Here is a 15,692-nt window from a genome sequence, read left to right on the forward strand (position 1 = left end):
AGGCTTCCAATGTCAGCTCATTACCTGTATAAAAGACACCAGATATCTTGCTGATTGATAGGGGATCGAAAAAGTACTTCACTCATGAAAATGAAAATTAATTAATAACTTTTTTAAATGATTTTTTTTTAAATTTTTTTGGTTTTTGTTCAGTCTCTCACTATTCAAATAAACCTACCATTGAACTTATAGACTGAACATTTCTTTGTTAGTGGCCAAACATGATAATTTTTCCCTGACTGTATAAACAGCCATACATAGACATGAAGTAGGTGCATATTAAATACAGGCCCGTTTAACCAACTCATGCTGACTCCCTTTTACAAAACTGGCACAAATGTCTCAGACAGTTGAGACATTTCACAGGAAGTCAGGCGAAAAGCAGAAATGCACACTGTATTTTTAGATTTTTCTGCTTTTTTACGCAGAGGTTTCACTTTCTGTCCATAATGAGGTTAAATGTTTTTGACAATGTCAATCCATTAGTATGAAAACAAATTGACACTATATATAAAATAAGCCTTTTTTTCCTTTTTACAATTTGAAGTGAAAAGTTCAAGTGAAAATGTTTTTTCTGAGTATAACAATATTTTAGCAAATAATTTTGTTTCACATCTGCATATAAGAACTTAAGCTAGACAAAAGGTTTTATAGGCTATTGACTATTTTAATTAGTGCCAAGAAGGTTATGTTTTTTGTAGCATATGTGTGCATGTTCATGCATGCACGTCATTCTGTCTGTAAACAAAATAGCTCAAAACTTTTAAAATTAATTCCAATAAAACTTTGCAGGGATGTAAAGTTGGGTCATGCCAATGATCCATTAAAATTTGGCTTACATTCATCAAGGTCTTGAAGGTCAACTTAATGATTGATCTGTCAAAAACTGACAAAAAGCCTTATAAATGGGATTCTTACAAGTGTGGTGTGCAATGTCAACACATAGAATGTACTATTAAGATAAATACCTTTATTAGATAGATACCTTTATTAGTCCCACAAGGGGAAACTTCATGTTAAGGCTGCCGACCTATTGCACGCAATGGTGGCGCCATCTTACCCTCCGACCATACATACATTACACAAAAACATCACATGGGGAAGACAGGTCAGAGAGGTATAACAGAAGATTTACAATATGATGTCGTGTTTGACCTCTGACCTCTACTTCAAGATCAATAGATTAATCTGAAAGTCAAAGTGATATTAATGATATATAGAGCTATTTTAAACATATGCTTCTTATTGCCTGTGTTGTATATAGGCATATAGGGAATGCTGTTTAAGATTCTCATTATCACAGGGGAACACCCAGGCGTTTCCAGCGAAGGTGAGAAGTCTTGTTATGCTGCTGAAGTTGTGGCTGAAGTGTGAGTTGAAGATCTCACAGACAGGGGTCTCTGCCAGTATCCTCCTGTGCCACCTCAGCAAAACAGGTGGTTATCTATTGACAGCTCAGCTCCTCTCTTCACCAGAGTGTCCAAAACATAAAGCCTTAAATCTGATGATACAATTGCAAAATCGATCATTGACATGCAGCCTAGGGTGTTCTGGTGCTACTTGCTCTTATGGATATCCATATGTTCAAACATGGTGTTCATTATGGATAGACTGTGATTTGCACAGAAGTCCAATAACAGAACACTTGAGTTCAAATCATGCAGGCCTCACAGTCATACTCCTCAGGGTCTGACTGTCATTACCCACATAAGCACTGAAGTCTACCAGAAGGATGACTGTTGGGTCTGGGCTTCCACAGGCCCCGCTGGTTTAGAAACTTATTCTCGTTAACAACAAAAACAAGACGAACATCTTTTACTTGCTAGCAAGGGAGGCCCCGGTCGGTTTCTCAGAAAAGCACTCTGAATCCAACCACAGACTGACCCCACCATAGGCCTCCGATTGTCACCTTTTATTGAAAACAGTTACAGTACACACAAGCACCTCCCATTGTAAAACCCCTCCAATGGTTACAAAAGACAAGGCACTATGTATGTATGTGTGTGCACGTGTAAGAACGTATGTGCATGTGTATGCATGTGCAAGAATGTGTGTGTGTGTGTGTGTGTGTATGTATGTGAGTATGTGTGTTTGTGTTTGGGGGTGCGTTTGTGTGACCTCCTGCCCACAAAAGGATCATAAATGCAGGAAGTTTACTAAGCAACAAACAGAATCTTTAGATAGGATGTGCCTAATAAAACACTTCAGCCTCCCCCACCAACAAACTGGCTGGAGAGGTGGTCAGAGACAAAGGAATGTCTTTGATCCTGCTGCTTGAACTAAGACTTACAAATTTAAGTAACACAATGACATTTAACAATTTGACTCCAACAATGACTGAGTCACAAGATAGAGTTCCCTCAAACACCCCTCGGAGTGACACCAAGAAGAGTACTCAGAACTGTCATTTGGGGCATAAGTACACAGGACAGTAAGGACCTGTTCTCTGGCCTGAAGGTGCAGGGAAAAATAAACATGTGCAAGCTCCACCATACAGTATAGACAGCAGGCATACAATTATTGCCATCCCAGCCCACCTCCTCTCATCAAGGGAAACTCCAGACTCAAAAAGAATTCAAGCCCTCTCCAGAAGACTGGCTCCAGATCCAAAGTCATGCATTAAGATGAGCCCAACTATATCTAGCTGGTATCTCTAAACCTCCTGCACTAGCTCAAAGTACTTCCCTACCAGAGAGATGACGTCCATGTCCAAATCACCACCCTTGATATACAGGGATTGGTCTGCCAAAGCCTTTGGCTTTAGTCTTTCCAACACACATTGCAGGAAGTGGACCTATCCGGTCTTTAAGTGATGACGTGATGAATCCTGCTATCAGGCCCAAACTACTCTGCGTTTAATAAGGCTGTTTTGTATTTAACATGTTTTAATGCTTTGTATCTTGTTCTATTTAATCTCAACAAGCCCCTAAAAACAGTCAGTGATCACTGTTGGCCTCTGTGGGTTTTTATTGCCGCTAATCATTTTAAAACTCAGTTTTTAAAACCTTACAATGTAACTACAGCTCAGCCCATGTGGCAGTATATTAATGACTAACCTTGTATTGTGGATGGGTTATCTCATTTGTTCTCCTGACTGAAGTTTGGTCCGTTTACAGCATTTTGCCATGTGATTGCATTTGTCCCTAACGTTTGGGAACCCTCATGTTAACTTTTATAGAGTGGAAAAAAGTTAGCATTCATTTTCCAGCTTCACTGTTTATATTATGCTAACATAGTTGTGTCGCTAGCGATCACGTAGCACATCATTATATACCAGCTAGCCAACCTTCAGTGACCCTACAAATGTCACTGCTGTTTGCTTTCCTGTCTTCATTTATGTTGGAAGTGATAGCAGAGCTGTACGTCTTAATTTGTTTTGGAAATCCCCAAATCAGAACATGGTATATTATATACCATACCATACCATATTATATATGGAAACTAGCAAGCTAACTCCCTGATAACTTCTAACGCCATTAAATTTCATAAATTTGGTTTTCATGGATGCCTGGATGTTAAACTGAATTGTTACACCTGATAGAGCAGCAGCGGTGATCATTTTATTACAGATGAAAAGATTTAGACAGTTTTTAACTCTCAGTGATGCCACTGTGATCATGTGACTTAAGGACCTGCAGCGGAGTTTGGGCCCAGGCACAGCTAATGACGTCAGACTTAAACACCGGATAGGAGGCCGAGACTATGTCTGCTCTGTGGACTGCAGCCTGCCAGACACCATGGGCTAAGGCCCAGCCACAAGGTGATCTTCATTCAACCCATATGGAAAAGAAATAGTAAAAACATATATGATTTATATATGATTTACTCATGAAAGTGGCCACTTTCATGAGTAAATCATATATAAATCATATAAGGCTTACATGATTTACTCATGAAAGTGGCCACTTTCTCATTACTTTCATATATTTTTTTAGTAAGTATACAAAACATACAAGTTTCATTGTATAATTTTTCAAGGGATCTTATATGTGTTTTCACTCTTGTATGCTTTTCATACAAGTTTCATACAAGACAGATAAAAACTTTATAAGATTTATATATATCGTTTCCATATGGGAAGCACCCTCCCTAGGCCTGTTTCCTTAGTGTTTCTGTGACAAGGGTCGTCTGATTTCTTCTTTGTCTGGTTCCTCACCCACAGCCAAATTGCCTACCAGTGGGCAAAAGCCCCCTGAAAACATTTACACTGTCAGCTTTCTTCCTGTTTTTACTTGTGATTGCAATGATTTCATCTGGTTGCCCAGAAACTAATAGATTATTCAATCTTTTTAGTATATGTAATCTTGTTTTTAATTGTGCTTTAACAGTCACATCAATTTTAAATAGTTTACCAAAGTGTTGTGTGTCACATATAACAGACAGTGATATCAGTATTCTAACTCCTCCTACATTAGAGTTCCTCTAAATGAGTGTCTTAAGTTTGAGCATTCACTCTGTGCATTCTGCATTTTAGTTTCAACAACTCCTTCAGCACTTTCAGAAGAAGTAACAGCTCATTTGAGTAGTCACACTGAAACAGAAAAAAATCAAACTTAAGTTTATTTTTTTCATGGGAGTAACACAATGGACTGGATCATCAGTGCTATGCTGTTCTTGTCAGGCAAGTTTGTGCCTTCTCATTTTGTCTTTCAAAATTGTGGCAACATTTTTCACCCCAAAAAAGATTTTTTGGAGTACTGGTAATACAAATTAGAAGTGAAACTATATCTTCTAGACATACTTTGCTAGTGGCAATTTACTTATTTCTTATTTGAATTTCATCCTCTGTAAACAAAGCTACCTGCAGAAATGTGTGTTTGAAACCATAATGACCACAGTAAGGCTGTCCTGACAAAAGGTTGACAGCATGTTATAATGATGAGCAATATTTTTTTATTACATTTATATTTCTCACTGTAAATGTTTCACTGTTGAACAATGTAAGATGCAAGAAGCCAGGAACAATGCAAAGTTAGCACCATATTATATGATTATTTAGAGAAAGATGTGTCCGGTCATGCCCAAAAAAGTGTAATTTTGTTTGCTGGTAACTGAAATGACAGTCCCTTTTGATTTTTCCTGTATCCTAATCATGTGACAAAGTATTTGCTACTCTGTATTGTTTGAATATCCCAAAAAATCACAGTTTGCTGATTTTAATTTAAATTTTGGATTTGTAGAGTTGTAATACAAACCTCAGACATTTTCTGTGTTAAGCGTGTGTGTGTGTGTGTGTGATATAAACTGATGAATCTGACATAGTTGAGGAGGACAGGATGTATGTGCACAATGGCGTGATTGTCCATTCAGTTCCTTTTTTTCAGTACTGTAAAAGGGCAAATGTATACACTATTATAATGATCAGTTTTCATACTGTGTACGTATGTATGTGCATCATACTGTTTAAATACCTAATAATTAGTTTGAGCGATCTCGTTCTTTCGGTCACTACCCACACTTCGTGACCACAGGTGAGGGAAGGGGTGTAGTTCGACCGGTAAATTGGGAGCTTCGCTTTTACGCTCAGCTCTCTCTTCACCACAACAGACTGGTACAGCGTCCACATGACTGCAGTTTCAGCATCAATCAATCTGTCGATCTCCAGCTCCCTTCTCCCATCACTCGTGAACAAGACCCCGAGATACTTAAACTCCTCCACATGGGGCAGGAACTCATCCCTAACCTGGAGTGGGCACTCCACCCTTTTCTGTCCGAGAACCATGGCCTCAGATTTGGAGGTGCTGATCCTCATTCCTGCTGCTTCACACTTGGCTGCAAACTGTTCCATTGTGAGCTGGAGGCCCTCACCAGATGAAGCCAACAGAACCACATCACCTGCAAAAAGCAGAGATGAGATTCTGTGGCCACCAAAGTGAAAGCCCTCCGCCACTTGGCTGCGCCTAGAAATCCTGTTTATAAAAGTTATTAACAGAATTGGTGACAAAGGGCAGCCCTGGCAGAGCCAATCACCCACCGGCAATGAGTCCGACTTATTGCCGGCTATGCAAACCAAGCTCTTGCAACGGCTGTATAGGGATCGAATGGCCCGTAGCAATGGGCCAGACATCTCATACTCCCGCAGCACCTCCCACAGGACACCGCGAGGGACACGGTCGAATGCCTTCTCCAAGTCCACAAAACACATGTAGACTGGTCGAGCAAACTCACATTCACCCTCAAGTATCTTCGAGAGGTTGTTCCGTGACCAGGATAAAAACCGCATTGTTCCTCCTGTATTCGAGGTACGACTAACAGACGGACTCTCCTTCCAGCACCCTGGCATAGACTTTCCCAGGGAGGCTGAGGAGTGTGATCCCCCTGTAATTAATTTAGTAATTAAAGAAACACAGAAGGCTGAGCTGTTGAAATAAATCACATTATCATTCCATAATAAGCTTTAATAATGTTTTTCTTTCTTTAATTATCAGTGTTAAATGCTGCACTTAGTTTCAATATTGATCCTGTGGCTTGGAAGACCCTGAGGAACTCTGCTGCTGGTTTTGGCTACCAGGTGGTTCAAAGACAATCAGAGTAAGCCAGAGCATAGATATGTTTAATATGGGTTTACAATTGCCTGCTTATAACATTCACCACTAATGCTTAACAGCTGGAGGTTTTTCACTGCACTTTGCTCACCAAATGTTATCTAATGTCTGGATTTCTCTCCTTAGTTTGCTTGTCAGTGCCCCACTTGAACAGTATTCACAAAACAGAAAGGGGAGAATATACAGGTGTACCATCTCTGGTGAAAACTGCCTAAATATACAATTTCAAGGTAGGTAGTTTCTTGATGTCTTAACACAATATCCTGAAACTCTGACAGTATCTTTCAAGTATTGAGATCTTGGAATATGACATTAATTAGATTAATTTGCAGATAAGGTGGATTTCTAGAGAAAAAAACTGAAATGTGTGAGTTTGTAATGCATTGTTAAGTATTTGCCATTTCATGATATAACAAAACACTTAATTGAATGTATTTGTTTGTTTAATTAATTCTTGCTAAAAGTTATTTATTTTTTGTTGATTTTCAGACACAGTAATAGTGAACTTTGATTAGTGTATTTTGCATTCTTTCCCTTTGTAATGTGGTACGAAAAGTGGCAGTCATTTAAATAAAATGTATTTTCTAGTGACCCCAACATTTATTTTATGAGTGTTTTAATATATACTCAATGCTTTAAATACAGAGCCAGATTTTGCTATCAACATGTCTCTTGGTTTGACAATGAAAAGTGATCCTGGAACCCAAAATGCTGTGGTGAGTTGGTGAACTGCAGACGTGTCACACTGGAATGGAAGAATAATCAGCATGCTTGATTCATCATAATTTGATCTTTTCTCTTTTGAGGCATGCGGTCCAACTATTCCAAAGGACTGCAAAAGTATCACCATGTACAGTGGAGTGTGCTTTCAAATAAACCGTTCCAATAGATTTGAGCGTCCCATACCACCTTCTGTCAAAGGTAACAGGATACTAAGTTTGTGAAAACAAACTCAAAATAATAATAGAATCTATAAATACTTATGTCACTGCACATTCACACAATTAATCGCTGTGACCCAATAACCTAATACATTTTAAACAGTCTGAAGCTCATTTATTACAGTTATTGTGCTTTTTTAAATATTTTTTTAAATTAGTTTTAATTATGTTTTGAATTTTCAATTCAGTTTCATTTTACCCCCCAGAGTCACTTTAATAGGTTGAGATTAGTTTTTATTGCTTTAAGTAGTAATTTTTGACTTTTCAATTATTTTTAATTATTAGGATTTTAGCTTGGGTAAGATTTAAGAGTTTCAGAAATCATATTACAACACAAACATAATTTATGAAGGCAGTTGACTCCCAGTTATATAAACATCCCAAGTCACAAATAAGCGTGCACCAAAGATTCAAATGGCAAATGGGACCAAAGTGTGAATCTTCCTAACAAAGAAAGGCCACTTAAAGTTGCTCAACACTACATTTCGTACCCATCTTTTTGGCAGAATGCCCGCTGCAAGCAGACATTGCCTTTCTGTTGGATGGTTCAGGGAGTGTATATAGCGAAGATTTTCAAACAATGAAGACCTTTGTGAAAAATCTGGTTCGGTCTTTTCTCTCAAGTGATACAAAGGTGAGGAACAGACATTAAATATTAAATATTTCTTTATTTCCATAATTGATGGAATGATTGATTTTCTGTACTTTTTTCTTTTCAAGTTTTCTGTTTCCCAGTTCTCTACTTCATCAAAGGTCCATTACTATTTTGATAATTTTTTCTCATCTGGATCATGGGAATCTAACATTGATAGAATAAAACAACTAGACCAAGCAACTTACACAGCTGAAGCCATCGAACATGTTGTGTAAGTGCTGCCATGATGTTACACATCTTTCACAGTTAATGAAGTATGTCAGAGGTTAGAGATAACTTGTAGAGCTTTATTTTTTTTTAAAAAAAAATCATAATTCTTTGTTATATTAGCGAAAATACTGTAAAAGAAGGCATCATGATTTTTATGTAAGCAGTTCTCTTCAACATCTAAAAGATGCACTGTAAAGAAAGATGAACTGAAACTGTCTTCTTCATTCATCAGCCAAAATGTTTTTACACCACAAAGAGGATCCAGATCAAATGCAAAGAAGGTGCTGATAGTTATTACTGATGGAGAATCTCATGACTCACATCGCTTACCATATGTAGCAAGGCTAGCTGAGAGTAAAAAGATTGTTCGATTTGCTATTGGGGTAAGTACCTGCTCAGTTTTACACTGTACCAGTTTCTTCAAAAGGTTAATCCTTTCAATGACCCTGTAAAGTTAACCTAATTTTCTGACACTAATGAAATGAGGCACCATTCTTCATGAGGAGGACTGTGTGGGTGCTAGTAAAGTAAAAGCTGTGTGTGTGTTTCTAGGTGGGGAATGCATTTAATAAACCTGCAGCAGAACAGGAGCTGAAAACCATTGCATCGTCTCCGTCAGACAAACACGTATTTCAAGTTAGGGACTTCAACGCCCTTGAAATAATAAGACAGAATTTACAGGACAAAATTTTCTCTATCGAAGGTACAAACATTAAAAAATGTTACAACTTTGTTAAAATTTCTGTAAACATCCCAGCTATAAAAATTAAAGCAACTGAAGCCACCTGCAGTAAAGGCCTGAGAGATGTTCACCTTTTTTTATCTCTTTACATTAGTATGTTAAACAACACATAAATGACATATTTTTAATAAAGAGCAAGTGATTGTCTAGAATCAGTCCTTCAGGTCGTGAACAAATTGAAATTACACAGTCTGTCCTTTAAGTTCTTTTTTTATTATTTTCATGTTACAGGATCACAAACCAGTGGAGAGTCACTGAAAATGGAAATGTCTCAAGAGGGATTCAGTGCAGTTTATGTGCCTGAGGTAATTTAAAACACTTTAAACTCAGACAGTCAAGTGATAAAAAGAAAGGAAAACCAAACAAAACTCCAAATTTAAATGCACTGTATAAAACATTCACACATTTATTTTTCTGTACATTTCTGTCTGCACTGTAGGGAATTCAGATGTCTATTGTTGGTGCAAACCAGTGGAAGGGAGGCTACGTGCAATACACAACAGGAGGCCAGAAGGTGAAAACATATGAGGACGTGTCTTTGGAGCCTGACAGCTATCTTGGTAACAACTAACACATAAACATGTGATCATGTAGTATATACATAGCTGTGCTGTAATTCTTTCCCCCAATCAGTTTGGAAAATAGACAACATATAAAGGATGAGTAAGGATTCCAAAGGCTGAGGAAGAGTATGCTTTAATTAGGTGTTTAATGTTAGTCATGTTGTTTTTGATTGTGCTTTATGTCACATAAAATATGAAATACCACAAATGACAACATTTCAAGAAAAAAACATCTTCCATGCACCTTAAATATTAATGAAAATATTTATAAATTCTCTGTATGACTATATTTGACTATTTTTTACTTTTTTAACTGAAGACTGCTTGACTATTAAATTCTAGGTTACTCCATGGCAATTGCTAAATCCTGGAGTGGCTCAGTGACAGTTGTTGGTGCTCCAAGATATAAACACAGAGGAGTTGTGTTTGCTGTTAACAGAGATAGCTTTAGAAATCAAAAGATTGAGCCCTTTCCATGGCAGGTACGTATGTACAGTATAAAGTGATAGACCTGAATGACAATGTAAAATATATTTAGACTATATATAAACAAAACTGTACTATTTTCATTTATCTGATTATTTTCATCAATAATGTGTTTCTTACACAGTATCAGACTGGTGAATATTTCGGGGCAGAGGTGTGTGCCATGGACATAAATAATGATGACATCACTGAGCTAATCTTCATATCAGCCCCAATGTACACGGAGCCTGATAGAGAGGGAAGAGTTTATGTTTGCAGATTAACTGGTTTGGTAAATCACAGTTTTATCTACTGCAGTTAAATTAATCGGTTTATTTGTCAACTTTCTTAATGTTCATATAATATTCACTCTCGTCATTTTAGTTTGTGGAGTGTAATTTTGATGATCCGTTAATACTAAGAGGACGTGCAGCTGTCAAGGGAAGGTTCGGCTCTTCTCTTGCTGTGCTGCCTGATCTAAACTCAGATGGATTCAGGGATTTGGCAGTTGGAGCACCTTTGGAGAATAATGGTGAAGGCAGCATCTACATATTTAATGGCGAAGGAGGAGGAAGAATCAGTCCTACCTACTCACAGGTACACAACATCAAAGAACTCACGAGGATGACTAAACTAATCTGTAATGTAAAGTCATTTTCTGCAGTTTGAATATCAAATATTTTCATGTACACAGAGAATTACTGGTTCTGAGGTCCAGTCAGGACTGAAGTTCTTTGGCCTGTCAATCAGTCAGTCATCTTTTGACCAGAGTGGTGATGGACTGCCTGACTTAGCGGTGGGCTCAAAGGGCAAAGTTGTTTTATTGAGGTAAGTCCAAGACAGTCCAATCATGCATTATTACTGTCCATGTTTAATTCTATTAACTATTTCTGTTAAATAAAAGAAATGAATGCCCCACTGGTTAAAAGTTTAGAATGAATTCCATGAATAATTTTTTTTAATTATTACAATAATTTATGACATTTCTAGACACTTTGATATAAACTATTAGATAAAAACAAATGATGCATGATCAAAAACCTTTAAGCAGTAGTGGTTTGTAAAAAATGCAGTGTGGTATTTTCCTGTGATGTTCATTTCTAGATCAAGACCCATAGTAATGGTGAAAGCTGAGGTGTCATTCAACCCAAACCAAATCCCTACTCAGAATGAAGGCTGTTCAAAACCATTGGAGAACACAGCTACAGTCTGCTTCACCATGAGTAGAGTGTCTGCAGTCCACACAGGTTCATCATTCTACTCTACATCATTCAACAACAAAGCCACTGCCCATCATTTGTAGCATTGAATCCAAACTGTGTTTTATTCCAGCTCAAGCAGTGATTAATTATACTATAACACTGGATGCCACACGTAAACCTCCAAACAACCGAGCTTATGCCAGTGGGAAACAACAAGAACAATCTGGATCAGTCATTGTGGTCTTAAGAAGACGACAGTGTTCAACTCTAAAGTTACTTATTGAGGTAAAAATCGAATAATATCAGGAAAAACAACAAACAAACAAAAAAAAACCAATGCAAACAATCAAAGTTCAGTTCAGAGAGTCCTACAACACTGAATACAAACCAAATTGCTCTTTTTTTGCAGGCCTGTCCAGAAGATGCTCTTAGTTCTCTTTCCAATGAACTCAAATTCATGTTTAATGGTTTGTCCATCAACAGAAATCCCAGACCAAGTCTTTCCTCACAGGCTCAAACAACAACCATTTATCCTGTAAGTAATATTTAAACACAGTGTATTAACAAACAATTGGGCCAAGAAAACAACTTAAGTCTTTCCCTCGTATTAATTAATTAATTAAATTATTGACATGAAATTGACCATTAAACTCAGTTAAAGTGTCAGTTCTAAGTGATCCAGGCCACTGAACGTCTTTTTAGTTCCAGAAAAAATTTCTGTCATCCAAAAGGATTTACAGCATCTGATGGGGAAAACAAAGACTAAAGGCCTTTACAAACTGAACATGTAAAATCCATGCAAACATTTTGTGCATTAAAACATTTTTCGAAATCACTCATTCTTAATGTAGATGTTCACGGCGACCTTTTGTTGGACAAATTTGCAGCTTTTATTTTATTTTAAATCAAGCTCAATATCTTGGGCGTAAATACAAAGATGTAACAAACAGTTGTTTTTTGAATACAAATGTTCTGCAAAAAACACATTCCTTTTTTATAATGCGCTCCCTATATAATGGCCTTAAGAGTGAAACAAAGTTTGAAACAAAGAGTGGGTCAAGGTGTTATTCCTGTAAGAGTCACTAGCCCACCAGCTATCATGTGAGCTAAGGCAGCGGTCCCCAACCTTTCTTGCGCCACGGACCAGTTAATGTGTGACAATATTTTCACGGACCGGCCTTTAAGGTGTCGCGGATGAAAAGAACAAAGTAAACAAAGTAGTCCAACATCCCAAGATTAGCTGGATTTAAGCAGACTTCAAAGAATTATAATAAGAATAAGTGATCAGCTGTTGTATTTCCAGCTCTCTATGTCCACCATGGAGCACAGTAAAAGGCTTTAATGTTTAAGTAATCATTTTATTTCTCTTCCGCCACCAGAAAGAAAATTACTATTGGATATTAATGTATGGCTAATTGTACTACCAGTCAAAGACTAATGCAGTAGTAACAAAAAGCAATTAAAAAAAGAGCTCAAAATGCACAATTCTTAACTTAGAATGACAGCTTGTGTCTGAGATCAAAGTTGTCCAGAAGTGGATCAAGAATATTATCAGAAATTGTTTTCTTCCCTGCAAAAAACCTCCACGAGATGGTAGAATGAAAAAATTGGTTGTTGGATTTCCCCATACAATGTGCTAATTGGAATAAGTCATTCATCATTTAAATATGTTTTCCAAAATGTTCTCTTCCACAGTTAGGGTTTGACATCAACTGTGGCACTGACAACAAATGTGTTGATAACCTTAAAGTGGATTTTACGTTCACCAGGTGAGGCTCATGTATAGAGCTTTGTTTTGCTTGTGCTTGTATTCCTTTTCCTTTATTCTCATCCTCCTTAATACTCTGACAGATCCTCAGAGGTTAAAGTGGGCATTGATGAGCTTTTGGATGTCACAGTCACAGTGGAGAACAGAGGAGAAAACTCCTACAACAGTCGTGTTATTCTCACGTACCCAGCTGGACTCTCCTACAGGAAGTTCACCATTCAGCAGGTAAGGCATCAGGATCAAGTCTGTATAAGTTCATCACTGATCTGCTGCTCTTCCAATACATCCAGCAGTAATTTTATTTTTATAACAAAGGGAAGAATTGGGTGCAACTCTTTGGACAGTGAAGATGGTTTATCACGAGGAAGGACAGACTGCACTATCCACAAACCAATTTTCAAGAACAAAACTAAGGTGTTTTTGCTTAGAATATCTTTCTCTCACTTCTTTATAGTTTTGTTTACAGCAAAAAGAGATGACGCAATTTGATATGTCTCCTCCATTCAATTAAGGCTTCCTTCATTGTCTCCTATGGGATTGACACCAACAGTCAGCTTGAGAGGAAGCTCTTTGTCACTGCAAATGCCACCAGGTACTGTTCCTTTGGTATATTTTTGTATAGTCCCACAGATAAAATATGAATCATTTCACTTCTTCATTTCAGTGGAAATCAGGAGCATGCCACTACAAATGAACTCTATAAAAATAAATCGATTGATGTGAGATATAGCATTTTTATGACATTTGAAAGGTATGGGTTCTTCCACTTGAAATAAAAAGCATCGTTTAGAAATTAACAAATGTTGTATTACATGGTATTTATTTAATTTTTTAAATATGTCTGTTTAGCTCTCTCAGCTACAACAATTTCACATTTGGGAGGAGTGATTTGCAGAAACCAGTCCAGCAATCAATTAAGGTCAAAATATAAGTTCTGTATAAATCTATATATGTGTATTTATATGTTCTGTATAATCTAAATCTAATTGTATTGCTTGGTTGTCCTTTTCTTTATCAGATTACAAATGATATCAGAGCACTTAATTTCACTGTGGTGATCAGGGTTCCAGTGAAGCTTGGTAAAAAAGACATTTGGGTGAATTTGATCAGTCTACAGGTATTGTGCAAAAGTCTTGAGTCACCCATCATTTCTAAATGGATGAATGGATGTGGTATAATTGGGACAAAACCAAGCATACCTGAATTAAATGTATTTCAGATTGCAGACTGTCAGAGAGGAATTGACGAAGAACCACCTGTCAAAACTTTTGTTTCTCAGATCAGAAAAAATAAGGTGGTTGTAAGTATACCTCTGCACTTGAGCTTTTGAAATTCAACCTCTTTTAGATTTTAACATTCACCTCACCTATCTCAAATTCAGCTATCACAGTTTTTGTTGGATTCAGTCTTGTTTAAATCATTCTCAGGACTGCTCTGTAGCCAAGTGCAGAGTGTTCAAGTGCAACACTTTCATGGGATTACGGGAGAGTAGGATGTATGAAATCTCTGCCAACCTCAGTTCAGGATGGATAGAGCAGGTAATGGATGGGTAGTTTATGTTAAATTAATGTGTTTTGGATTGTTTGCTAAATGTTTAGATACATAACTATTTACCTGTTAAATCAAACAGTATCTAATTTAGGGTCAACTCGCGATGTATTTTTTTCCCTTAGATTGGGCTTCAGTCTGCCAAATTCCTCTTGACCAGCACTGCCAGTCTGGAGTATGACAAAAACCAGTACATCTACTTTTCAGCAGGGTCTGACAACAATCCTCCTGTTCACAAGGTGATTATACAATATTTTCTTTTGTTTGGCATATTAAGAGCTTTAATTTTATTCACATTCTGTCACTTCATCTGTCAGATTGAGGCAGAAGTAGAAGTGTATCCTAAGCTGAATTTCACCAAAGCGATCATTGGAGGATCCCTGGGAGGGTTGGCTTTTCTAGCTTTACTCACCGCTAGCCTGTATAAGGTGAAAGACTCTTTTTATACTTTTTTCAATTAAAAGTTTACAAGTTTTTTTTTTCTCATTTTTTGTCAGCTTGGTTACATTTTTATTGGAACTCTAATATATGATTGCTGTATTTTATGTGCTTTTTCATTCACTTCTAGGCTGGATTTTTCAAGAGTAAATACAAACAGATGATAATTGAAATGACAGAAGATGATCCAGGGACGGCTGCAGGTGCACCCTCAGCAGAGTAACAAAGATTACATTTGTAGCTGTACATCTAATCTGAATGACAGATGTAGACCATCCTGATAATTTCAGGGGTGAACATGGTGTGTAGAAATGTCCATGCTACCACATTTGATTAATTAAATAGACAACAGCTTGCTGTGTCTCAAATCACTCCCTTGCCTAGTCATTTGCTATGATCTGTAACAAAGGTTCCTACCTGGTCGTCAGGATCCTCAAGACTCGGGACCATAAAACTGGAGCATCTATTGTAAATAAGAAACCACCACTAGATATTTGTCTTAAGAGGATATATTTATGTAGATTTTCAAGCCTGTAAGTCCAGCAAGAAAGATTGGGCCTTTAAAATCAAATCTAACCTTTATTTTAATGGTCTGTGTATTTTATTTATATCTTT

General features: G+C 37.2%; 1 protein-coding gene across 2 annotated transcripts; it reads left to right on the forward strand.

Annotated features, from left to right (window-relative positions):
- The first annotated feature begins 3,526 nt into the window (after positions 1–3,526).
- On the forward strand, positions 3,527–15,448 carry LOC309712305 (integrin alpha-M-like). 2 transcript variants are annotated; one of them, XM_082543015.1, is made up of 30 exons: positions 3,527–3,760; positions 6,429–6,531; positions 6,672–6,775; positions 7,191–7,261; positions 7,352–7,466; positions 7,993–8,120; positions 8,207–8,352; positions 8,584–8,734; positions 8,904–9,054; positions 9,325–9,398; positions 9,533–9,653; positions 9,999–10,138; positions 10,267–10,413; positions 10,506–10,718; positions 10,816–10,949; positions 11,226–11,368; positions 11,454–11,608; positions 11,733–11,858; positions 13,019–13,092; positions 13,175–13,316; positions 13,407–13,505; positions 13,604–13,683; positions 13,756–13,842; positions 13,941–14,010; positions 14,110–14,208; positions 14,311–14,391; positions 14,519–14,629; positions 14,765–14,878; positions 14,957–15,067; positions 15,208–15,448. In XM_082543015.1, exons 1-30 carry the CDS (start codon positions 3,703–3,705, stop codon positions 15,298–15,300), a joined length of 3,441 nt encoding a protein of 1,146 aa, XP_082399141.1. In that variant the 5' UTR covers positions 3,527–3,702; the 3' UTR covers positions 15,301–15,448. The 2 variants fall into 2 exon arrangements, with proteins under 2 accessions (XP_082399141.1, XP_082399142.1); XM_082543016.1 differs by lacking the exon at positions 13,756–13,842.
- Positions 15,449–15,692: the final 244 nt, after the last annotated feature.

Source organism: Aulonocara stuartgranti (assembly GCF_965226115.1).
Source record: "Aulonocara stuartgranti genome assembly, chromosome: 8".
Classification (NCBI taxonomy): domain Eukaryota; kingdom Metazoa; phylum Chordata; class Actinopteri; order Cichliformes; family Cichlidae; genus Aulonocara; species Aulonocara stuartgranti.